At 41.2% G+C, this 26,076-nt stretch overlaps 2 protein-coding genes across 2 annotated transcripts; both read right to left on the bottom strand.

Moving 5' to 3' along the window:
* Positions 1-628: 628 nt before the first annotated feature.
* Positions 629-6,620, bottom strand: si:ch211-198a12.6 (uncharacterized protein LOC563253 homolog). The gene is made up of 2 exons (XM_042065724.1): positions 6,432-6,620; positions 629-4,398 (listed from the first exon to the last, which is right to left on the bottom strand). Exons 1-2 carry the CDS (start codon positions 6,603-6,605, stop codon positions 2,599-2,601), a joined length of 1,974 nt encoding a protein of 657 aa, XP_041921658.1. The 5' UTR covers positions 6,606-6,620; the 3' UTR covers positions 629-2,598.
* A 1,300-nt stretch (positions 6,621-7,920) lies between these two features.
* On the bottom strand, positions 7,921-21,491 carry stox1 (storkhead box 1). Its single transcript, XM_042066263.1, has 4 exons — positions 20,990-21,491; positions 11,419-11,571; positions 8,956-11,299; positions 7,921-8,369 (listed from the first exon to the last, which is right to left on the bottom strand). The coding sequence occupies exons 1-4, from the start codon at positions 21,318-21,320 to the stop codon at positions 8,216-8,218; spliced, it is 2,982 nt and encodes a 993-aa protein (XP_041922197.1). The 5' UTR covers positions 21,321-21,491; the 3' UTR covers positions 7,921-8,215.
* Between the last annotated feature and the right edge of the window lie 4,585 nt (positions 21,492-26,076).

The raw sequence follows: 26,076 nt of genomic DNA, 5'->3' as shown, positions 1-26,076 counted from the left end.
CAGTGCCATCATAGGTGGCCGTGGCGTCTTCTTTAAGTCGGCCCGGGCATTTCGATGGTTTATGGTTTTAATCAGTCTTACCTTAACTAACACGAAACCTGTCCAGCTAACCACATTCTGGGACCAGGGCTAAATCTAATAAAGCTGAATTTATATCAACTTTTTAGAGATTATGTCCCCAGCCCACGTTTAAATAGTGGTACATGGTAACAAAGGGCCATTGAGATGTAAAACGAGCTGACAGTTATGAGTCAACTGTGACATTTGCATGCAAGAAACCCCAATGACCACATTTCCCTCGTACCAAGGATTTGCCCTCACATTTGGCTCCGTGCCATACCGTCAGCATTCATCACTGCCCGCCACATACACAATGTGCATGATGACATCACTCATGATACAATTTGAAGTTGTTCATACCAACTTAAAATGTATTAAGAGCCTGTGTCAATGTGACACTGACGTGTAAGTGTTAAGCACTATTAACCGGATTCTAACCGTTAATATATTGCTTTATCTTGTTGACCCTGCCCAAATGCTGTGCTTATTTGATTATATATCCACCCAAACCAGTGCGCTTAAGGGAGTAGGCTATATCAAGGGACAAATTGTAAAGGAAAAAAAATCGGACAGCCAACAACCTTTATTTATCCATATATTTGCCACTCAAGGTTTGGGGACAGATGGAACAGCCTTGACCACTAAACGAGGGCAACCAAAGTATGGACCGACGGCATTTTAACTTCCTTATTTTAACCTCTATTTTTTCTACACCAATGCCAATGGACAAAGACTGGGAAATTAAAAGGACAACAGTAACTGTGTAAACATAGTCATATACAGATAAGCAAAAAAATGAATTCAAATTAAAAATGAACATTGGTTAGTATGTATAGGAACAAAAAGAGAGATAGCCAAAACCTTACTTTTTTTCAATCATAGCTCAGCATACATCTCTACACAGCATGCAATAAGGCACCTAACTAACAATGAAGCCTATGCTACCATCTGAAGCACAATTGTTAACCAAAGGAGGGGGAAAAAAAGAAAAAAGTTGTTCTATATAATACTCACTCCCATAAAAACAGTATACCTTTCATTTCCCTTTCAAATGACCCAAACCATATTTAAAAAAATACATCAGTTTGTAAAAGATTTTTTCATACACAGAACTGGTAGGTAGAAAGTGCAAACCCATGGAACTCTGAAAATGTTGAAATCAAATTAGGTGTTCATTAAAGCAAGCTGTAATCTGTACTTGAGTATACACAATCTATTACACAGTCTTTGATACTTTGTAGAATGTCTTATGAATATAAGTTAACTATTATGCTATACACTGCTAACTGATTTAGTCTCCAAAGCAAAGAATAAGCTTTTATCTTCTCAAATATGTATAAACCACTTATTCCTAACATACATTTTGGATTAAAATCACCCAACCGCCCTCAAACAAAACTACACCGTAGGATGCTGAACATAGTTTAAGCCTGAAGTCTAAGGTTACCACACTGCTTCAGTCAATAAGTAAGCCATCTTTGACTTAAAAGACCAGCTTGAGCATGCTATGAACACTGTCTGGACTTAGGAGTCACTAAATTCTCACTGGTTGGCATACAGTCCACATGTGTGCTCAAATAGGTGTTGAGGGCATGATCATGAAGTCAAGGACACTGAGCAATTGTCATTTTACTACTGTACTTGTAAGTGAAGTTACAAAAGGTTGACAAACACAATACACCATGATGGAGCTGTTGAATTTTTATCCAGTGACTAGTTCTCTTTTAGAAGCTGCAAAAATACACGGCCAGGCTACACATTTTTAAAGCTCTTTAAGAAAGTAGTGTGCCTTTTTCCTTCGTCCACTGCCAATGTGAAATCAGTGACATCTACTGGTTAACATCAAATCATTAGGTCATTACAAGGCAAAAAAAAAAAGGGTAAGACTCATGGGATTACCAAAAATATAGCTCAGCTTCAGGAACACCTGCATACTACACACCTATACATATATTTAAAAAAGGAAAAGAAAAAAAAAATCAACATGTATTTATTTACATATGATATCATGTTAACCAACAATGGTGGACTTGAACAAAGAAAACTGCTTCAAGACCTCTTTGTTTTCAATAACTTCTGTGGCTGTCAACTTGAGTGAAGGGACCTCAGGGTAAAACATGACATGGAGATGCAAAGCCTCTCATAAAATTATTCTCCTTTAGGCCTACAGGATACACTTAAGAGAACTGGCCCAAGTCAGTATAACTGAAATCACTATGATATTATTATTATACAGGTTAATCATACTGAGGTGAACTCATCTTTAAAAACATTGAGGCATGTAACAAATCAAGCCATTCAAGCAGGATCACTAGGGATAGCGGCTCAATGTCAATTTTTTTTTTTTATATTGGAGGATCAAAGAACTTGTCTAAGTTTAGCTGAATAAAGAATTTACAGTCCTTCAGCCGAGGCCACAACTAGTTTAACTTGTCATTTTTATAGTGAAGGATAAACCTTACAGCTGAAATGTGGCCCGACATTGTTACACGGTGAAACTACTACTGGGAGAGACCACATTAAATTGCAGGCATGTGCTCACTGGTCTATATGGATTCTATGGTGCCTCGAAAGGGAGGATGAATGATTGAAACCCTTTCCACACTGGGAGCAGCGGTATGGCTTCTCACTTTGCAGGATTCTTTGCTGCTTGACAACAGGGCTGTATCCCTTTCCTGATGGAACACTGAAGGTGGGCTTCTCGTCCAAGTGGACACGCTGGTGTCTTGCTAGAGAGGAGGAGTGATTAAAACTCTTCCCACAGTGGGCGCAGGCGTAGGACTTGCCATCTGAATGAGTTTTCTGATGCCTTGACAGGGAGGACGAATGATTGAAAATCTTCTCACAATAGCGGCAGCTGTACTGCCTCTCTCCAGGCATGCCTCGCTTCTTTGGGGTTGGGGCATCATAGAACACACTCACTGACTTCTCGGGCTGGGTGTATATGTTCTTCAGCTTCTCCGGTGGGCTGTACATGTTCTTCCCCTCCATACTGTGCGATTTGTTGTGTCGGGACAAGGAGGAGGAGTGGTTGAAGCCCTTGTCGCAGTGGGAACAGCGATATGGCTTTCCACCAGAATGGACCAGCTGGTGCTTCTTCAGGTGGCGCTTGCGGACAAAGCTCTTCCTGCACTGGTTGCACTTGTAGGGCTTCTCACCCGAGTGAATCCTGGCGTGCTCCCGCAGGGTGGCAGCTGCGGCAAAGCACTTTCCACACTGGAGGCATCTGTGTGGCTTATCTCCAGCATGTGTCTTCTGATGTTGTTTCAAGTTGGAGGCCGTGGCAAAGCCTTTCCCGCACAGCGTGCAGCTGAAGGGCTTCTCCCGGGCGTGCATCTCCTGGTGCTTTTTCAGGTGACGCCGGCGGATAAAGCTCTTCCTGCACTGTGTACATTTGTATGGCTTGTCGTCTGAATGCATCTTCATGTGCTCTCTGAGGGTGATGGCTGCAGCAAAGCTCTTCCCACACTCTGAGCATCTGTGGGGCTTCTCAGGAGAATGCATCATCTGGTGAGGCTTTAGATTGAATGCGTCAATGCCAACTTTACCGACTAGCTCCACACCAGTGGGGCCATAGCTCTTCTCCTTCATGTGGATTTTCATGTGAGCCTTCAGGCTGGAGTCCACTGCAAAGCTTTCACCACAGTGGACACAGATGTAAGGATTGGTGGCTTTGTGGATTTCAAAGTGTTGATGGAGATCTGTGATGCTGCTGAAAATCTCACCACACTCATTGCATTGCAGGCCATGGGCCTCATGAATGACCACACCATTTTCAGACTCCACTGTGAGCTCACCTCCATGGTCGGATTCAGCTTTGACAACATGATCAGGGCCAGCACCACTCATCTCTGCTTTGAGGAGAACTTCACCCAGGAAGGATTCATTCTCATGCTTAATGTCATGCCCTCCAAAGCACTGGAGGCCAGTCTGATCTGCCTTGGTGTAGTCATGGTCGGTCTCGGTAACAATTTGGTCAGCATCAACACAAGTCACAGCACCCAACTCTGGGCCCAGGCCTTGTATTTTGGCCAGATCTGAACCATGAATAGCCTCAAGATCCAGCCCCCTTTTGTCTTCCTGTGTCATAATTTCTGTCTCTGCTGCATAATGCAGGTCTCCGACTTGCGTATGGGCAATGACACACTCGGAGCCTAATGTGTCAAGGCCCGGCGTGTCACATTCAGTCTCTGACTCGGCCATCAGAACACACTCCAGCCCAACGACTTCCGTTTTCCCGTCTAATGAAACCTTAGCGTTGCTCAGAGAGCACCGCTTTCCCACAGTGAAATGTGTTGTGTTCCTTTCTTCAGAGCAAGAGGCAGGAAGCAGGTGGGCCTGAAAAGAGAATCACATGTGTTAATACACTGAAACAAATGCCTACATAATGCATTGCAATTTACGACTTCCAAACAAGTAGTCAAAACTCAATGATCATGCAGTACCTGACATGAATCTAAATGTCTGATATGACTACTAGTACATTGCTGTTGTCAAATGATGCTGTATGACTACCACGACCAACTACACATTAACCAATCAAACATGTTTTGAAAACAGACAATCACATTTCATTGTTCTTCTATCCAAAGCTCCCACAAGACAAATGGCAAAAAAAAAAAGCACTGGTGACAAGCATATAGAAAACATGCATAAGACCTCAGACCTACAGGTTGGTGCCTAGACAAACAATAACACTGGCCAACAGTTTCACGTGCAATGGGTCCTCAGAGCAAACATCAAAACATAAGGATTTGCTAGTGATATGAAACAACTTAAATTGTGACAAGCAACAGTACATATGGGCTCTCCTTCTGCAATGGGCACATTCAGTAACAGCCATACGGTATACCAAAAAACGCTACAACAAGAGGACCAGGAGACAGGGTGAGACGTGAATTTTACTTAGCCTTATTCAGATGGCTTAAGTTGGGCTAACTAGCAGATACATCTAGCTGGCTAGCCAGCTAAAGTTAGCGATTTCCCCACTTTCTGCGGATGGCTAACTTGCTATCATTAGCTGGCTAAAAGTAATCATAGTCAGTAGTTTAATATTAGCAAACAAATAATATCGCGCACATATCTGTGTAGACAATGCGACAATTGCAGTAATTGCAGTAAGACATGGTGCATTTAATGTTACACCTTCAATGCTTCAGTTACTCATTACTGTCAACTTCAAAACTCTTAATTCAGATGGTGTATTATTGTTTTCTATAGAATTGTTGGCTTGCTAAAGAGCTTGCTAGTTAGCTTCGTTTGGATTGGCAAAATCAGCTAACTAGCTGCTAACTAGCCAAACACATAGCTGGTAAACAAACTATGTAAAAAGTTAAATATTTTATATATATTTGCTGTAATGTGCTAAAATGAAAATTGTCCGATCTATTCAACAGCGAGCTTGCGTATGCGGAAACTTCAGAGTCAACTGGATCATAGAATTTACAGGCCTGCCGCGGTAGGCATCTTGTGGCACTCGGGGAATGAGCAGCTAGCTAGCTGTAAAATGGCCGCCGCTAGCTTCCGCCCTTCACAACGCATTTTAACACTCTGGCTATCTGGCGATCATCGTGGTGGCGAGATGACCAACGTTCTCCTAAATCGTCTCCAACTTACAACTCACTTTTTTAACAATCCTAAAATACGAACGTATCAAATTGCACCTAAGGGCAATGACGCTAATTATAACACGGCTAAACACTAAACATAACTAAGCTAAATACCATAACCAAGATGGCAAACAGGAACAAAAATGGCTAACAGAAGAACAGTCCACTGAAAAGCCCGGGAAAGACGTCCCCCACCTTACATAATCCCAACGAGTTCTTCTACACAATACGTTGTATAATATCGGTCATTAAATAGACATTATTTAGTAGTTACCACATCAAACAATTCCCAGTTTAATGCTAACACCCATGCATCAATGACGCGCATATAATGCTAGGTTAACACTACCGAATTCCTTTAGCATATTTTCTGCCCACTCTCACAACATGGCCTGCCTCGCTAACTAGCGCGCTATCGTCACACCACGATTTGCGGCTACGTGTGCAATTCTAATCGCAACCAACATTTGGCAAGTCTATTTTGAAGATTACAAACAGCTTCGAAAATCTACGATAATAACCTTAAAATATCGCATTTAATCATCCAAAGTTATGTTACAGATAACTTAACGGCCAAATTAACGAAGGCTTTTCAATGAAATAAAATAAAACGTTGGCACCATATACACTAGCGATTTAGCACGCTAACATTACCCGCTAACTAGCCGCGGGTTAAGGTTAGCTACCACAATAGATAATGTTGTACGCTACATGCTAATTTATCTAAAGTATCCTTGTCTGTTTATATACAAAATTACCAACCTCCTTTCCTCTCTTAAGGTTTTCGAGCGAATTCGCTTGCAGACTCTGCACTGACGACGGACCTTGGATCCAGCTACGTTGCCTTGCGTCTGAACTCGTTGCAGTCTTCCTCTCTCTGTACTTACGTACAGCTGGCGCCACTGATCTTCTGGCGCCAACAGTATTTGAGCGCATGAGCAAAGGCTTTACGCTGGCTCTCGTTGTTAAACGTATACAGTGCTGCCATCTGTGGCTCTGGAGTAGGCTCTATCTTGGGTTCTTTGTAAACATGTAGCCAAATCCGTGAAGACAGACTCACGTTTTAATCACAAGTTACAAAATATCCAACAGTAGGCCTACGTCTAACTAATAGCCTAGGCCTAAGCTACATACTTGTAAGCTATGATACTAATGTAAAATACGCATATTCATTACAATCAAGGACCATTTCGAAGCGTTATTGTTGTACAAAGAACAAGAAGGCCAGGCGATCCTGGCATGTGAAACCTGCTTGTTTGAGTGTGTCTCACGTGCGTAGGGTATCTTGTTGTTGGGCCATTCGAATCTAGGCCTAGGCTACAGTCTGATCCTATTATATGGTCGATTTTATGTAGGCCACTAGAGCGCACTATTTGCCAGGAGTAGTCGAATATGCCGAATTGTACATAGATTGCGTGTGTGTGTGTGTGTGAGAGAGAGAGAGAGAGAGATCGAGATCTTAATGCGTGCGCCGCCCGCCCTGGTCACAGCGCGCCCTAAAAGACAAAGGCAGTAAAAGCCGAGTTCAAAACCAAAGCTTTTGACCATGTAATCTGACGTGACTGTGGAAAAGGCTTCAACTGAATTACTAGTTTCCATTCGGTACCATTCAAGGGGAATAAGTGAAATAGTGATTTTTGACAAGATACCACCCTAGAATTACTTTTTGTATTTTTATCAGACTTTTTATGTAGGCCTATGTCTATGGAGGGATGTCATCTTGTCAGGTGAATAGGTAAACATTTTAACTAATAGATTACATTTTTAAATTACATTACATTTTTGTAACTTTTCTGAAATTTTATGTAGACCTATTAAGTAAATGAGCCATTATCTAGGAAGTAATATATCCCTGCATAAGTGTATGATATACATAAACACACAAAACACACAAAAAGCTACAACCAATGCAATGCTATCACTTCTTTTCTAACTCTAAGGTGGTATACCTTGCCAAAAATCCCTGAGAAGAATTCCCCTCAGATGGTTTGAACTAGCCAACTAGCCAACGTTTGAACTAGCCAACTAGCTCCGCTGGTGGGAAACTGCATGGGACTCAGCGCTGCCGCTGTCCTATTGCGTGCAGAGGGAATTTGAAAGACAACTGATTATCCCGCCCCTCGGACTGAGCACTGCGAACGGTGAGTGCCCAGACCCTACATTTTAATGTGGGTCTGGCAGGCTATGCAAAACGCCCATTCACAAAATCAAAGATTTGAAGAACTATTTCACATCTGCACAACTGTTTTATCATTAAGTGATTTTTATTTCAATTTCTTTGAAGTCAACACATGTGATACAAGTATAATATTAAACCGTATATAAACAATTCTGAATAAGTCTATTAAAACTGATGGTCCCGCTGATGGCTTTGAACAGTAGCCTATCTTATTAATATTACTTATTAATTATTACACTATTATTAACATAATTAGCCTACATGATAACAAAAAACATTTTTTGTTTTATATGTACAGATAAATGCAATTCAACTTATTTATTCACATTTTGTACAGCAGCAGATTCAAGCAATGTGCTCAGCCATTTCACACATTCATGACAGGGGTGAGTTGAAGAAGAGAGCTCTGGGGGTGAATGCCATTGCTCTTGGAGTGAAGCCTCTCAATATTCTGTAGGAAACCGCGACGTTTAAATCCCTCAAGTATCGCAGAGTTGCTTGAGGTCATGCTCATTCGAGTTCTGTGGACGTGAGAAACAGAAATATTGTTAAACAAAAACTAGGCATAATATCACTGATCTGAAATGTAAAGAGGATAAATATTCCTTACATAACTGTCATGTAGGGATAATGGACGACACGGTGGTCTGTTCACAGAAGTTAATGCACGGTTGAGGTTGAATAAAACACAATAATATGACTGTGCTACAGACCATTGCACACGACAGGTCTCAGTCTAGGTCTGTTGCTTGAGTACAGCAACCATGGGAGATATCTTGTCCTCAAATACTGATTATTTTAACAGTGGCTTCTTAAAATTCCTAAACACAAAATATCCACTCAATAATACAACAGTTCACACAGGGGAATGGAGAATGTCTGGAATCTACAGGGGAGGACACAAATCTACAGGGGAGGACACAAACAATCATAGTGGTAATCGGGAGAATTCTCCTGATTCTCCCGATTACCACTATGCTATTTCCATAACGTAAATCCATTTCCCAACTTATATGCAAGAAATGTCTCTTTATTTCACTCTTCTAACCACAGTAATGTACCTGCAACCATGTCGTCTACATAGGCTAGATAGCACCATTAGCTCACCTGGGGGAATCAATCCCACTGTCCCCTGTGTTGCTTTGACTCTCTGTTGTCTCCCCTGAATGAGCCCCATTGGGACTGCTGTGGTTCTCGCTGGAGCTGAGAGGGACCCTTGGCTCTTGTGTGTCAAACAAGTTCAAGTTCTGGTGGCAGTTCTCCTGCTGTGACTCACTGCCCTGGTGAGCAGAGAGGTTCTCTCTCTCATCTAATGACTTCTGCAGTGTCTCTGCATCTGAGTCCATTTCACTTGTCTGGCAGTAATCAAATATGCTGCTGTCAATGGCGTCAGTGAGCTCCTTTTCCATCCTATTGATCTTGTGCAAATTTTTATCTCGATGTGGAGATCCATCTCTAAGGATGGTTTCCCTTAGTGAGATGGATGACTCACTTTGGGGGGGGTGATCATTGGGCTCATTCCAGCCACTGTCTTCCTTTCTGAGGATAACTCTCAGGGGCTCTTTGTAAAAACTGGACGCATCCAAGCTGCTAATCCAGTTACCGCTCCCAAACTGGGGTTTACAGTATTGAATCGTGTTGGGATGCATGGCCTCACTGCTGTCAAGGGTGCACTCTTCATTCAAACAGAGAGAGCTACAGGCGTCTTCATCTGTCACATCTGACTTCATGTATAGGTGACGGTCATCATCTGTGTAAACATCACTCTCTATTATACCAGAGCCCCTATGTTGTCCACTGCTGCTGACTAACTGCTGGCTCCCCAACATGTTACCAGTCTGCTGGTGAGAGGCTAAAAGATCTGGTCGATGGCTTGAATCCTCCTTCACGTCCATCTGTCTCAGGGATATCCTGCGTCGAACAGAGGGTTTAGGCCATGAGAGGGGTATATCTGTTGTTTCCTGGACAAGGGGATGATAGTCTGTCATATTGCCATGACATTTTAGATGTCTTTGGTCAGTCTCATGGCTGAAGTCAGCATCAAGTGTTCTGTGTTTTGCATCCTTGTCTTGTCTGAAATCTCTCCCTCTGGCATTATTTTCCTTTAGATGCTTTACTTTGTCTTCTATCCTTAAAGTGCTACTCTCTGGATAGATAGAGCTATAGTCTCCTGAATGCTCTTTCACAGGGTTACCATCAAGCAATGTGCCTACAGCTAGTTCTCTCTTGTGAAGATGCTCACAGGATCCTTCCATTGTAACATGTGTCTTATCAGGTTCTTCAGCTGTCCCTTTTGTGTGATGGGGATCCCATGACTTAGACCTGTGACTGGAACGATTTTTCTTTCCAGATGTTTGAGTTTTGCCATCTCTTCTCCTCTGTTCTCTGTGGCTTGAGGTCTGCAGTGTGTCCTTATTGGATATACCCTGAAAAGGGTTCTCAATGCGTTTCTTGTAGAGGCTTTTCGCATTCAAAACAGCAGAATCATTTTGATTCTCTGGTTCCTCTGTCTGGAAGTCTGGTTTGAGACGAGAGGGTGTGAGATCATGTTCCTCCATATCATCCACACAATGAGGAGCCTTAGGCTTTGGTCTGTGTTTCTCTTTTGAAGAATGGCCTCTTCTCTTACTACGAGTGTTCTTTAACGCAGTCCTTTTGCCAGCAACCTTGGAAGAATGGTTCCTTGGTTTGGAGACCAGCATCTCAGTAGACATCCCTTTGTCCACTGCTCGCTCAACATCTCTCTCCTCCAGCTTCATCATAAGGGCAGTGTGTCGCACCAGGTTGTCCACTGTCAGTTCCGGGTTGATCCGCTTGATGATGGCATGCTCCAGATCTCTGGGAAGGTTGTTGAGGTCATTCTCATCTCTCACTGGCCACTCCTCAGGCGGGAACTGTCCAGAGAAAGTTGCATATTCCTTCTTCAGTTTTGTCTCCTTCTTAGCTGTGCTTCGCCGGAACAAGCTAAGGCCAAACTTGCGGCCAACTTTTTCTTTGTCCTTACGACTTGTTGTTGTGGCTTTGCTGATTTCACTGGCCTGGCAGTCAGCAGCCGTAGAGGTGGACTGGTGCTGGACAGACGGTTTGTGTTCTTTGGGCCACTTGAGGCTCTTGCCAGTGCATTCACTGACAGAGACATGGTCTTGGACTGATGGTGTAACAGTGGAGACCGCAGTGAAACATCTACAGGACTTACAATGAGCCAGTGAGGGGGACGCGCCGGTAGCATCCAAACAATTTTCATTGCTCACTAGGTAGGTAATGGGGGGTGGGGAGGGAAGTTCATTTTCCCCTGTGCTCCACCAGTTTTTCTCTTTCACTGTGTTATTAGTGATGAAGTACGTTTGGGGTGTGACAATGAAGTAGCCCTCTCCAGTATGATAGATTTTTCTCTCCTTTATCAATGAGCCCAGAGCATTGTACAGGATGTCTTGAGTGGGGACAGTCATCCCTACAAGTAAAAAAAAAAACATTTTATAGCTTTGCATTGTATTTGTTTCCATGCATGTTGATTGTAAATATGTCAAATATTAAATCTGAAACCGTGTTTTAAATGGACCTAGTGATTACCTGGATGAGCCTTCATCATATGCGTGATCAGCGCCTCCTGATTTACAGTGATATGGTCAGTATTCATGTCCGATATCAGCGAGCACAGAACCTCTGACAGTGGGATAAACTGCGACTGAGCAATGGGGGTCATCTGCACTGGCGACACATCACCTATGACAGAAGAAGCAGAGATGGAGCAAGATGAGGATTAGGATTTCAAAATGCTCAACATTTTCAGAACGTACTCACATAGACTCTGACACATTTAATAAGGAATAATGTAATGATGAGTGACTTAATGCTTGTCCTCTTGATATAACTCTATTAAAAACACCTTTCAACCGTCCACTCTACTGATTGATATTCAGACTATTTTTTTAAAAAAGTGACTGGAGGAACCATGTAACATAAACAAAGGTTTGATGTTAAGTTAATAAAATAAAATAAATCAAACAATATCCCAACTATATGGTATACCAAATGTATTGACTAGGAAACAGCTTTATATTATAATGTTTTGTTTTATATTGTGAAGAATTTACAATCCTATTTTATGCATGCATTGCACATGAGTACCACTGTACATGTAAAAAAAATTGACTTTCCACCACATGGAAAAAAATGGTTTAGTGGAACTCTGAGTTGCTTACTGAGGGCGATCTAAAGAGGAGCCTACTGTGCCATAACAAAGCCTCTCTCCGTCTCAGTAATTCGGCCCCACCTTTCAGATTAGGAATGGACTTTGAAATGCTGACACCATGCTCTCAGACTATAGGCCCTCCTCAGTATTAAAGCCAAGTTGGCCACTTTAACTCATCACATTAAGTGCAGTTTAAGAAATTGGTGACTTTCAACCGAAGCCTGGCTGTAGGAATACAGCATTTCTAGCCTGTAGTCTGTTTTCGAAACCATTTACAAACAGTATCTAATGATTAACCAATGTATTTAACCTGACACTGATTAACTGTACTTTCCGTTGTAAGTCAATAATTAGGCTAATGCATAAAAAACAAATAAAAATGCACTTGGTTTTCATGGAGTGGTGCTTTTTGTTTCTTTTATATTGCTTTTGTTTGACCAATAATCACATTATATATTGCTTATATGTTGATAACAGCAAACAATATAGTATTCTTTATTTTGCAATTATTTTTGGGATGACCTGAGAGAGCCTTCGGTTATAAAACATCTCTCAGACATTCAGTTAGGCAGGGAGGTGAGGTGTCTAGATATGCTATGAGCACTCTGTCTAAAGGCCAACTATGCCAGGGCCCCTTGTCCTATCAGCCTGAGGAAAATAGTGCTTTGCTTGCACTGTTTTCAATTAATGTAAACATTCACAGCCCTCACACACTTCAGGCACTTATGTCAGGGGTAAGCAAAATAAACCCTTAATCAACTGACTAACAAAGCCAGAATCAAACATAGCCCCAAAGCAGCAATGCCCCTAAACTTTGGAAAATCACTCTTGCTTGTAGATAATAGTGCAGTGTAGCTCGTTTGAACCATTCTCTCTAAGTGTCTCCAGCTATATGTCAAAACGAAGAGGTGTCTATTATATGGCTTGGAGGTAATTTCTCAAAGCTTACACAGATTTAGCTAGATCTGAAAGCTGTTCTGTGGCAGACAGTTTATCCCTAAATCGGCCCTTCATCCTTTTAATCCCCTTTAATTGACTTTATTGGGTCAATTTCTTAAACGAAGCCCATCTGGCGCTATGCAAGACATATCCACTCTAACATACAGACTGAGCATAACTTGTTCCATGTACCTGGGGACAAATAGGGTAAAAGTACAAGGGAAATCAGCTGTTAGCAAGACTTTTTTTCTCTTCTGTGAGGACAGTCAGTGAAACAATACCAGTTCTCAAAGGGATATCCTGTTTTAGAACGCCCATTGTGTGTGTCCTTCAGACAGGAAAGAGCAAAGGAAAGACTGATGTGCCCCAGACGCTTAAATTAGGCCTGCGTAACACAACACAACATAAATCCATATGCACTGGAGAATGTTGAGAATTTGGATGAGAACTGCAAAAAAATACCATTTCCCACTGTGAGATGTGATGTGTGACAAGATGTTGGGAGCTTGTGTGTGTGCACAGGCTTTCATGGGGCATATTGTAAATACATCTGAAAGCCATTGTACTGCATGTTAGAATAATGAGCACAGTTCAAGTGAGAACATCAGCAAAGGGCAGAATAGTAGTATTGGGTTTCTGTAATGGGGTGTATGAAACAAGCTAGGGGGGGAAAGCCTTTGTGAAAGGAGGAGGAAAGGGCAGATTAAGGTCCTAATTCAGCTCCGCATTAGAGGGTGTGACTATCATTGGTGATGATTGTAACTCTCCTCTCTCAAGGGAAAAATACTCTATACCCACTGTAACATGAAGCTGAACCTTTGTCATGCTCACATTAATACCCAGCTCAGTGCCATGGTAACAGCAAGGCGCACGACATGCAGGCAATGCAAAATAAGTCACTGGATGTATTTCAATATTTTTAGGGACACACAAGTTTCAAAAATTAATTTCATGTTGTGTCTGCCTTTTTTTTCCAAGGGGAAAAGACTGAATGAACATCTTGAGCACATCAACTGAAAACCTTGCAGCATCTCTCTTGATTAAATCTGCACCAGCCACCAAATGCCCCATCCATGTCTGATAAATGCCACATGTACTTACAATGTACTTGGGCATGTTGCTACCCCAGTCACACGAATCCCATGACTCTTATTACATTACAGTGCAACCATCTACATATCAGGCCACAGAAAAAAATCACATAACTCTGAAGACAGCTGGTTCCAAAAAAAACATCTTGATAGTAATTTGCTTTCCACTATTCCACACTCTTTTTAAAAACATTCTTAATACAGTGTGCATTGCTCTATTAATGCAGTGCTGTTATAATCTCCTGCCTTTTCCCTTTTCCAGCATGGCTCTCTTTCATTTAGCCCATGACAAGAATAAGCCCAATTCTCTTTTTCAAAGAAGACAAATCACTAGGGCAATTCACTTGTAAGCGTGCAGCTTGAGTCCACAAACGCACCAAACTGATGATGGGGGGTTGGTCTTCTCCATACTCTCATGTGTGACACGTTTACTCTGCTTGAACTAATAAAGCTGAGACCTTAATGAGGTGGTATCATTCCTTTCCACGACCACAAACACCAACCACCAGGACCACCACAGTTCACTCTGTGTGGGCAAATAACCACTATGGTCTGGAGGTGAGCTACACAAATAAACACAGACTGGTTTTGAGGGCAAGAGATTTGAGAGGGAGTGTGATGGGGAACGAGCACAGTGTAACCTGAGCACTTCACACATCTTGAACATGTTGTTGTCTCACCATATCCAAAGACAAGTCGTCTCAGCAGACTGGACTAGCCAACATGTGGACATTCCGAAAAAGGTCCAGGACTGATGGTGACCCATAAAAGTAACATAGTGATCATCTGAATGCCCTTTACACTATACACCAAACATAACAAAGGCACCTAACCAGTGGTAATTGCTTGAAAGCAGTGCTAAGTATCAAATTTGAGTTGATAATGAGGTAATGACACCTCCCCTGCTGCCAGATTACAGTTTGCATGCACCCACAAGCCCTTCAGTTGTCTTTGACACCAAACTACTAACCTTCAAAAACACTATCCCTTTCAATTCCAATTTAATGGCTATTCAGGGGAGTGACAAAACAACTATTTCAGAATCCTCATGAGATCTTGCATTGCTATTGCCTACGTGATCCAACCAGATTCAAATTCAAATGAAATTGCTCAGCAGTGCCAGCTCAGTATTATCTGGCTGGTCCCATCTTTGTTTCAATTGTATTTTACACAAATTCTAATAATCTGATAATGCACATTAAGAAATGGGCATGCTCTTACGCCAGGACCTTCACTAGGGCTCTTCTCTGATGTTGTTAAGAGCAAGTGGGGCTCTTTGCTACACCTAATAGCGTGGGTGCTAAAAGGACTTTACGAGATTGTGCTGCTCTGGCTGCCACGGAACTGACAGATGTGGAGGGAGCCATAAAAAGGCCCATAAACGTATTGAAAAGAGCCTTCTCCTGTGCCAGTTCTTTAGATCTGCCACACAACAGCCTCTAAGGAAAGCCATTTTGTTTTGAGCGAATAGGAGACGTTTGGACCTCTGCTCATGATGAAACGGCATATGTAACTATAAGAAGGCTGTAGCAAGTGCTGCTACAGAATCATTTTAACATACAACGTGCAATGTGGCATCTTAAACATCAAGTTAACATATAGCCATGCATACAATATTACTAGGCAAATATTTCATCTGAATATTTAACATTATGTGTATTCCTCTTGTACTGATAACACAGTGATGTTCCATGGTAATTACAGTCCCATTACACACCATAAAATGTGCTGAGGTGTTGAGTAGTTTATGGTTCTCTAGATTGTTACCCCTTTATATCCGTAAAATCTCCCTGCACCCAGGGAGTAGGTATGTCTATATATTTACATTGCCAGGTTCTCTGTTTGAAAGGAGTGACATAAAATAGGGTGCAAAGACAAATTTGCCCATATCGTGATTTTATGAGAAACAAAGAGAGGAATTCCAAAGTCCCAAATATTTTCAGGTATCTACAACCATCAACTGTATTGGTAACATTAATTTTTAAGTTTTTGAATCCATGATATTTGATGTTAATACATGGAAATGCCATTTAGAATTAAACATGGTTTAACCATCATATAATGACAATATACTCTGTTAAGTGACTGTTAATGTGGTCTCACTCCACTGTCACAGATTTCACTGTTCTGCACATGAGTCTACTTTTTGATATTGGAGACTTTAATTTCCCTGAAAAGCCTGCCAATAGTGATGGGCAAATGAAGCTTTGGTAAACCACTAAACCACAGCAGTGTGAAGCTAGCAACACTAATGAAAAAATCCAATATGGCTGCCACATGTAGATTTTTCAACATAAAAGTCCTTACCCAAACCAGTATATGTAACCAAAAATATTGGTTTGCTATGGACTTTTATGTTGAAAAATGTATGTGTGGCGGCCATCTTTTTGCTTTTCCGCTAGTGTCGCTAACCACTGCTGTGGTTTAGTAGTTTACCAAAGCTTCATTTGTCCATCACTACCTGCCAATGACCTCACCTCATTCTCTTTAGAAAAGTTGCTCTGATGCTGTAAATGTTCACAAACTTCATAATCCCTCTGCTTGAGATATTTCACATGGCAATCTCGCTAAAATTGTTTATGCCATGGTTTCATATTCTTGTTTCCCTTTTAAATGATCCATGTTTTGCTTGAATCTTCACCCACTGTGATGAACCCTGACTGATCTAATCTCCGGTTTGACATCTATGGCTTAGTGGAATGCTGTAGGGTTGAATTTCATAAGATCTGCTTCAAGATGTTAGGATGTTCCAGGTGTTTCAATATGCTCCACCCAAGAAGTTATCCATTACAAGGACTAAGGGTTTATGAGCACTTCCACTCGCCTAATCAAGATCAATGGTGTTAATTCACACCAGATGAGGCATGTTTCCTCCACACCAGCGACGTCAGATTCAGCATCTGTTGTCTCGCTGTTTGGCAACCTGGGCATCCGAACAGCTCAATCACAATCTGAATGATGTGCACTTTCATTGCGTCATTGTTTCATCCACAACAGAAGACCAAGCCAGCATCCTCACTGTCAGATGACAACTCAACGAGAAGTCCTCTGGGAGGTCAAAACCAATCTCCTGTTTCCACTCAACACAGAGGTTACATCACCTCTCCAAACTGCTTCCTTTAGCCAACAACAAAGTGAGGACTGAAAAAAGAAGGGGGAAAAGTGAAATCCTATCAGTGCTGGGCTGCAGAGTAATTCTCTCATTTATTTTTGTTGGCAACACTCAAATGTAGGTTGAGATTTTCATAAATGTGGCCTTCAGTCTGTATCCTGTTAAAGGCAGACTTCCTATATAATAGGAAAAGGATACAACCAACAGTGTCCTGCATGCTTTGGATAGAATAGAGGTCAGAGTTTCAGAAAGCAGGGCAAGGTCTCCTTCCATATCTGCACTGATAAAAAAAAACATCCATAAACAGCAATTCACTGGCAAGACACTCTGCAAGAGTGCTTGAAATGCAGGCTCAAATATATGACTTACAAACACTTGAGAATAACAGATTTCAGATACAGTCAAGACATTGCATCTGATGTTCAGTTTAAAAAATATTCTGAATGGGTGATTTCAAGATAACTTAAGTCACAAGGAGAAATTGGATTTTAGGTTTAAGTTAAATTAGCCAAGCCTTGGAGGAGACAGGCATGTGTTGTTTGAAAGCAGAAAGAGGCAGTCTTAGGAAAAAGTTCCATCCATCTCCTTGGCTTGTCAAGGTTGTTTAACTCCACTGATGGATACAGGTTTGGGAGGATTTCACAGAAAAGCAGCTTGTCTAAAAGATGCTAACTACTTACATCTGGTTGATGCTGAGTCTAGGGTGTTTTGTTACATCCAAAAACATTCCATCTCTGCTTCTGCAGGCAACTGGTGGCAAGACTGGTCAGTGACAGTTTACAGGGATTTTCTAGTGTATACAGTTGTGATTAAATAGTCAAAGGACAATCATTTTCAGCAACTAGATCCATTACTTAACTAAATGCTACTGTTCCATAGCTTAGCAAACACCTGGAAATAAAAAAAATACCAGTCAACAAAAAATTAACAATCAAATGAATGACAGTCTTGTTTGACCTTCATGGTTGTTTTAGAAGGTTAAAACATCCTTAGTCTTAATGAGAGAATGTCTGTACTTTTATGAGAGGATGATAGTGGCACTGTTTCTCCTTGTTCAATGAGGAACACCTGGCCCATCTGTCTTTATGCGCAGAGGTCAGCGATGACCCTCTAGAAGTGAAGGACTTGTGACCTCTGACAACCAGTTATCCGTGCAAGCAACCTACACTGCATGAGCTCAACAGGGTGTTTTCCTTCAAGTAACAGACACAGCCGAAGGGCACATCACAGCTAACACGCAGAAGATCCCCACCAAGGCCACCATTACTTTCAAACATTTAATCATACTAATAACATCCAACAAAAGTCAGGAAGGCACAAATACTACACTTTTAATAACAAAAGTACTGGCCAAAGGTTGTTTACATAACTTTGAGTCAAATTATTCTTCACACATCTGCAAGCAAGACATTTTACAAATATGACGAAATATGTTCGGAGACAATAAGTTAAAACAGACAGGTCGATATAGGACACCTAATTACAACGTAGAGCGGCTCAGTATAAATGTTTTACCGGAAGGATCTCTCTGCTCAGCACAATGCAGTCTCACTTAATAATGCAGTAAGTCCACGGCCAAAGTCAGAGCAGCATCTTATTTCAGACATGAGAGGCCAACACATTTTAACATCATTAATAAAACCTCAAGGCCAAATCCATGATTCACTGTTTATCATGTACAGTTTATACTCATCCATAAAGAGAAGCCATTTTGTCCATTAGTCTAGTATCAAACTATGTCCGCAATAATAATTTAAAGGTTCAAGGGCAAAACCAAATAGAAAGGTATTCGTCTTGAGCTTAGTCTTAAATTCAGTACTATTCAGCAACAATAATATGGGTGGAGTACTTGAATTGTATAGATATATAAAACATTTTGACTTTAACTCAGAATACATCCTTGAGGATATTTTTTCAGGGTTCATAAAGGCCAGAGTGACTTCACTTTTTCAGACAGGCATACATTTTAGTGCTATGTGGGGCCCTCCTCTTCTCATTTCTGTTCTGCAGCACTTGGCAAAGGCAGAGCCCAAGAACAATCAGTCTTTTGACTGCATGTGCACTGACAATCACGATGGGAGCAGGGGCTAATAAATCACCTCGTCTGCTCCTACCAAAACTCAGCTTCACACTATCAGTAGCTACAAATGAGTGCAAATGTCTCTCAGAAACAGAGTCTCTATTGTGGAAAATAAGTCATGAGCTATTTCTCACTGTAGAAGGCAAACAGGATCTTTGCTATCGAAATAATGAATGCATTTGGTTTTCTAAAAACTACTTTGTGACACACAATTATTCATAACTTGCTAATATAAAATATGAATGAAAGTTTTAAACACATAATGTCAACATGGTGCCAAGGCTTTTTGTTCAGTTCTCCATTTCAGCAGACACAGTCTGTCAGTGCCCATGAAATTGGAAGACATGAATTTAGAGGGTGGGAGGTCTGCGCTACCTGTCTGGTGGCCACTAGGAGGATGGCAGATCAAATCATTTACGGTGGTAGGCCTCAGGGTGATAATGGCTATAGAGGATAATGCCACTGTGACAAGACTCATTTATGCACACGTCACAGAAGTTCACTGATGCACACTGCACTAGTGAGTGTTTGTGTGTGTGCATGTATGCGTGTCTGTGTGTGTGTGTGTGTGTGTGTGTGTGTGTGTGTGTGTGTGTGTGTGTGTGTGAGAGAGAGAGAGAGAGAGGGAGAGAGAGACTGATAGAGAGAGAGAGAGAGAGAGAGAGAGAGAGAGAGAGAGAGAGAGAGTGCATTCTTTAGATGCAAGCAACATAAATTCCAGAGATTGGTATCGAAACTGAACAATCCATGGCTATACCCTAAAATGTTCAGAGGATTCTTTCCTTTATTCTTCAAAGTGCACTTCTGCCAATATACCTGGGTTTGTCAACCATCTGATGTACCACACACAACCACTTCTGGTTATGGACACAGTTTCAAACAATAAGAAGCAAGTTTTGTCATGGAACAAGCACATGTGGGTTACAATAGTGAGCTGTGAGACTATCTTGGTATGGACCCTTTCAAGAGAGTTCCATTATCAGCATCATAGTTGGCCCCACAAGACTTCCTTTTTAACATTCCATATGTTATCTTAATGCAGAGGAAGTAGATTGGGGCCCAAATAGAACGTTCAAGCATTGTTTTTGTTTTTATTGTTGAAAGGGTCCATAGAATTGGTGTTTACCTGATCTACACTGAAGATTGTCACAGTTGCAACAATATTTTGCCCTCTATATGCCTAAAAAGTACCTTTATGAACACACCTTTGTATAGGCTGTAGAAAACAAAAATATACTGTCTTGTGTCAAATGATTCATATGTTGAAGGTTATTATTTAAACTAATAACCTACTGTATTAAAATGTCACAAAACAATGGACAGAAAACGTAAAACATAAAAGCAGCAAGGTAATAGCAAGCAAGCATAAAATGGCTCAAAAATACTGTTGTGGAAGGGATCACGTTGGCCAGCTATTAGAAACAGTGGAACATTACTTCACAGAGAATAATATAAGTTGTAATGACACCTTTTCTCATCTAGCCCAAGGATTGAGAATTGCTTTGTAAACTAATGCTACGCCTCACTGAGTATTGCAATTTAAAATTACAACCACCAATTTTCAATTGAGCTGTAGGCTACAGTAGGCTACACATTGAAGTTTTTCGAAACTTTGCGCTAGTTATGACCTAGGCCTACTACTGCAGTTACTGGTCATATGGCGTCCAACATAGCCTGGCCAACCTCGCTGCATAGAAATAGCCTACGTATGAAAACTGAAAACATACCCACTGCTTTGATGACAAACCCTCTGGGAGACCTCAGTGCCCTGCGCATCCATGCCTCCCTCAGCACCTCCAAATTATTTGCATTTCCTTCAACAAACAATACCAAATTCTCCATCCATCCCTGAAAGTGAACTTCAGAAACGGCATTTACCAGTCTCTTATTCCAAAAACTCCGCAGATTTTGCGCTTTAAAATCCGCGAAAATGTCCTGACCACTCGCAGTAGTGGCGGTGTGTTTTTCTCCACCGGCTCTTACATTCTCCACGTCCTTGCAGAGGATCACAGCAAGCGACGCTGCCGATAGTTTAACAATCCTTTGCTGCTGAGACATTATCCTAGTGTTAGCTCAAAGAAGAACGAAATCAAGGTGAATGTTTGTAGCAAAATAGGCACTCCTTAGGCGAGTTTGCCCCTCATTGGCGTCTTGTAAAGGGGATACAGTCTGACACATTCCGACAGACTTCCACTGCCTTGACAATCCACTAGACGTCTGAATAGTTATTCTCTGCTCCCAAGGTAACCAATGCTGACGGTGTCAAGGGAGGGGTACTGGATTTGTTACAAACCAATCAAACGCCAAAGCTCGTTCACACAGGCGTGTTTTCTCTTGGAAGAATCAGGTATATTTACTCTTAGCCTACTTGAAAATAATTAATTTATTGCTGTGCATGTTGTAATGTCCTTAGACACAGAATGGCAATTTCTGCATGCATATTTCTTAGCAAGGGAATAACAAAGTAACAGTAGGCCTATCCATGGTTAGCAAAAAACACCTGAAAGATTCTTGAATACTCAAATTAATCAAAAACTGTAACTAAAGGGTGAGGCTGCAAGGCAAGGCTTGGCAAGATATTGACAACAGGCTTGGCAGGTAGGCTACACACCATTAAACTGAGCACTATTTGACTGCACATCAAGTCATTAGTTAACCACAAACTGGAAACTCGCTGAGGTATAAAACCTAATGTAAGTCCTATATATATTTTTTATAACACATGACTTCCAACTTAGAAACTCATTAGTGTTTCACATGCTGCTATATAACAACCAGAAGAATAAAAGAACAGTTGCACCTCATCCATCTGCTTCCGCAAAATCAAAAGAACAACAAAGGTTTGCACTAGGAGCCTAAAGGGAATAGGTGTGTTTGTGTGTGTGGGGTTGGCTTCACAGCCATGACCTTTTGTAACTTATAGCCCTGCCCTTGAAACTGGATATTGCATTTCCCCCATGCATAGCCTCCATCAGCCTTCCCCATAAATAATGTGGACTGAATTGCACATATCCACCATGCCGGCCCATGATGTAAATTATGTGTATAGCCATCATTTCCAACGGAGGATCGTAAATATGTGGTTAGAAAAGACCACCTCGATGTGCTAAGCTATTGTTTTCTAAGTTTCTTTACAAGCTCTCCTAATTATACACAATTAGACTGCTTTCTGCATCAGTGGTCGGGACAACTTGGCCTTCGCCTGAAAGAACTTGCCAGGTTTCTAAATGCAGAGGGTGGTCCAAATAAGCACCATTTCAGTTCAGCCAATTTGTACTGAGGTTCCATATACAAATTCCATCATATGGGAAAACTATGATGGATTGATAATATTCATGACAAAAAATATAAACAATCTTTTTGTAAATAATCAAATCAAAAAAGCAATTTATTGTAATTGCAGTAATAGCCCAAATGTTTCAAACATGTACATGAATCAGAGTTTATTTCACTTTGATTTACACTTTAAGTTTACTCTAGTTACCAGTCATCACTGAGGGAAAAAAACAAAAAAAAAACAAAGGTAGCTTTGTGTTTGGTGGGCAAAGCACAAACATCTTAATAACACCATAATATGTTGTTGTCAGAAGTAGAATGGTTTTCCCTTTCTCCTGGCCCAGAGACAGGAGCACTCTATTTCTCCTCCTCCATTTCTGACATTTTCATTTGGCTCCTTCAGGTTGGTTGTAAAGTCACATTTCTGAGTTCTGGAGCTCTCAGTGCCAATTCAGACTTTTTGCTCATTACTCTTTTATCAGGCTCGTGCATTTGCTCTGTTCTGTTGTAAAGAGGATCAAAGAGAGTGCACTCTGGGGAACAGATTTATGGTGTCTGTTGACTTATAATAAGCATCTCAAATGTGCTGAAGTGGCTTTAGACATGGAGGAAAAATCAATGGTAAAATCAGAGGGAGGGTCAGATTTTTGCTGAGCATGATAATACACAACCAACACAGAACACTGAATCATTTGAATTATTCCTGTCAGATCATCATTGGGTCATTTTATTGTAACGCAATATAAACCAGTCCGCAGTCAATAACTTAAAAGATCATTGTCCTATCATAGGTTTGCCAGAGGATAGAATGCTTAATTGTAGGCCTACAACAATTCATCTTAAATATATATAGTATATAAGTATATACTATATATATATAAGATTAATTGTTGTAGGCCTACAATCCTAATCACCAATGTGTGATTCACGGGAGTCAGCCTTAACAGACAGTAAACTTAAAGAGAGGATTGACATACAAGCAAGCAGGTTTACGCCTCCCAACACCATTCAAGTTTACTGCCTTCACTGTTTAGGGTGTAATTATACAGGTGCGTACACATTCAAGGTGTTAGTTCTTCTCTTCTCCTTAAGGAATTACTGTTCCTTTCAATTGTACTGTAAAAAACAGAATAATGCTATACTAAGGGTCTCTGACTAGGAGATTCCTAAAACAAAATGGGTGAGATCTTTTCCTAAGCCTAGTTAGTATGGCCTTTGGTCAATACCCAGAGTTGAATATATCTTTCTGCAAACCTGTTTCTGTTCTCAGCAATGCACACGAAGGCCCATCATTTGGTTCCAAACACAAACCAGTCCTAATGAGGTTGACTAATGAAGAACCCACCGGCAGCAGTCTGACTCAGGGTTCCTCTGATCCTGGTACGGCATTGGGGAAAATCTGGTCAATGTCAACTGTCACCTCTGTGACAAGGCAAGGCTTGTGGAAGGCTTACCAAAATGAACAATTAGTCCCTCAAACATAACAGAGCACGGTATCCGGGCAGGATTTCAGGGTCTTGGTAGAACAGACAAAAATGTATATAATCCCTCTATTCTCACAGACCGTCTACTGAGTGACCGAACAGGAATGCAGGAAACACCTCCCATGGACTTCCTGGTCTGGTATAATGCTTTGCACTTCAATCACGAAGAATGAGAGACGCATCCTGGTCAGCATTGTGATTTAAGGGCAAATTCTTGTTCAGCCAAAGGAACAGTCTGTTTATTTGATCAGAACAAGGAAGTGTTAATGGCTGAACTAAAAGTAGACCAAATCAGGATGGAGAAATTATCCACTACCAAGTGTTATTCGTTCAGAAATGTTTGTATCTCTACAACTTTGGTGGTACTTTATCACTACATTCACAAAATGCATTTCAATATGCAGTGTAGCTATGTTTTTCTAGTAACCAATAACCATCAGAAGGACCAACACTATGTTATTACACTAGTCTAATTATGTTTTGCACTAACCTACAGTACATTCATATTTTACAATGTCGTTCAAATAGTTCAATAACAGTTGTTCCATTTTGGGACAAAATCCACCCATTTCTTCCATCCTGAGTGCTGTAAAGGCATGCATTTGTTTGGCAGCTAACACCAAAGACTTGAGCTTTGTGTAATGCATATGCAAAATTAATTATTGATATTTATTTACAGAAATTCAAAGAGACAGTTGAATATTTTAGAAGTTACCAGGCTAGAGTATTCTGCTTGATGTAGTACCCCCACCAGGTCTCTTGTGTCTGGGTGGCAGGTGTGTGACTGATGGACACTGCATGTATGTATAACCTATGAAGTTGGTACTTTTTTTCTGGTATTTTTTGCAGCATGTAATATTGTTTTGTAGAATATTTCGTACATTGTCAATTTAATCATTTTACAAATTTGCTTAAACTTGTTTAGTTTAAACTTCCTGAGTTTAAACTTACTGAGTTGCTTTAGTTAACCAAGTTAGATTTCTTCCTAGGGACGTTTTGCTAGTTCAACCTCTTTCGGTGTAAAGCAATTGCTAGCCTCTCCAACACCATATTAGTCATGATCTTGACTGAAATATTATTTGGAGGAGAACATCACATCACAGTTATTACTGATACTGCCGACATGGAAAATGGTGGCATCTCGAGACCACGAGAAGAAGCCCATCTGTAGGTCACTCTGGACTGGGGTGCAGCTTACCCAATGGGAATAGCCCCGGGGTGAGTCAAAGTTTCTCACACTGTAACTCAGTATTCCCCTGGACTGCAGGCCAGGAAAGAGGAGAATTTCCTCAACAACCACACCACTTTGCCTGTTCCTCAGGCCCCTCGGCTCATTCAGAGAGTGCACAACAGGGCTCTTCACGTCTTGCTGGGGCCAGGGCGTTGATAAGAAAGGGAGCGCCAAACTTGGCCATCAATGGCCCCTCTCATGTATCAATTACCTAAAGTATCAAACAGCACGTAAGTGGGCGCTTTGCATGTTTGTTTGACTTTGGGTGCAGTGTGCTTTTGGTGTCAACCCAATGGAGAAAGGGAGAAACTGTGTGGGAACAACAGGCCATTCCAGGGCCCTCCGCTAGAAAAAAGTCAAACATATCAGGTACAGTTTGTCACTGGATATTTCCGACCATCATTTGTTTGTTTAGTATTTCAATATCATTTAAAAATCACTTAGCTGTGATGTGTTCCCTTAGATCTTAGCCACTAAATTAGCTATAAAAACACATACTCATCTGAAAACCTTAATGATCACACATTTTTCTTTTAGAGCCACATTTTCTGTGAAAAGGACACAACTCTATTGTCTCCCATGTCACAAGGATTAGAAGAAAGTCACACTGACAATTTCAGAAAGCTCAGACGGCCAGATAAAGCTGACAGGTTAAGAAAAGCGGACAAGTGAGGCCACCACAGGGCCTCAGCAGGGGAGGTAGGGGTCTTTGTCATGTTAATTAAGACCACTGGACTTTTGAATCTCCAAGAATCACCAGTCTGCACCCTCAGCGAGCAGGAACAGTTAACGCACAAGGCGAGGAGCTTCACATAGCACAAGG

The sequence above is a fragment of the Alosa sapidissima genome, chromosome 16, assembly GCF_018492685.1.
Source record: "Alosa sapidissima isolate fAloSap1 chromosome 16, fAloSap1.pri, whole genome shotgun sequence".
Lineage (NCBI taxonomy): Eukaryota > Metazoa > Chordata > Actinopteri > Clupeiformes > Clupeidae > Alosa > Alosa sapidissima.
This window is presented reverse-complemented; position numbering and strand designations above follow the sequence as displayed.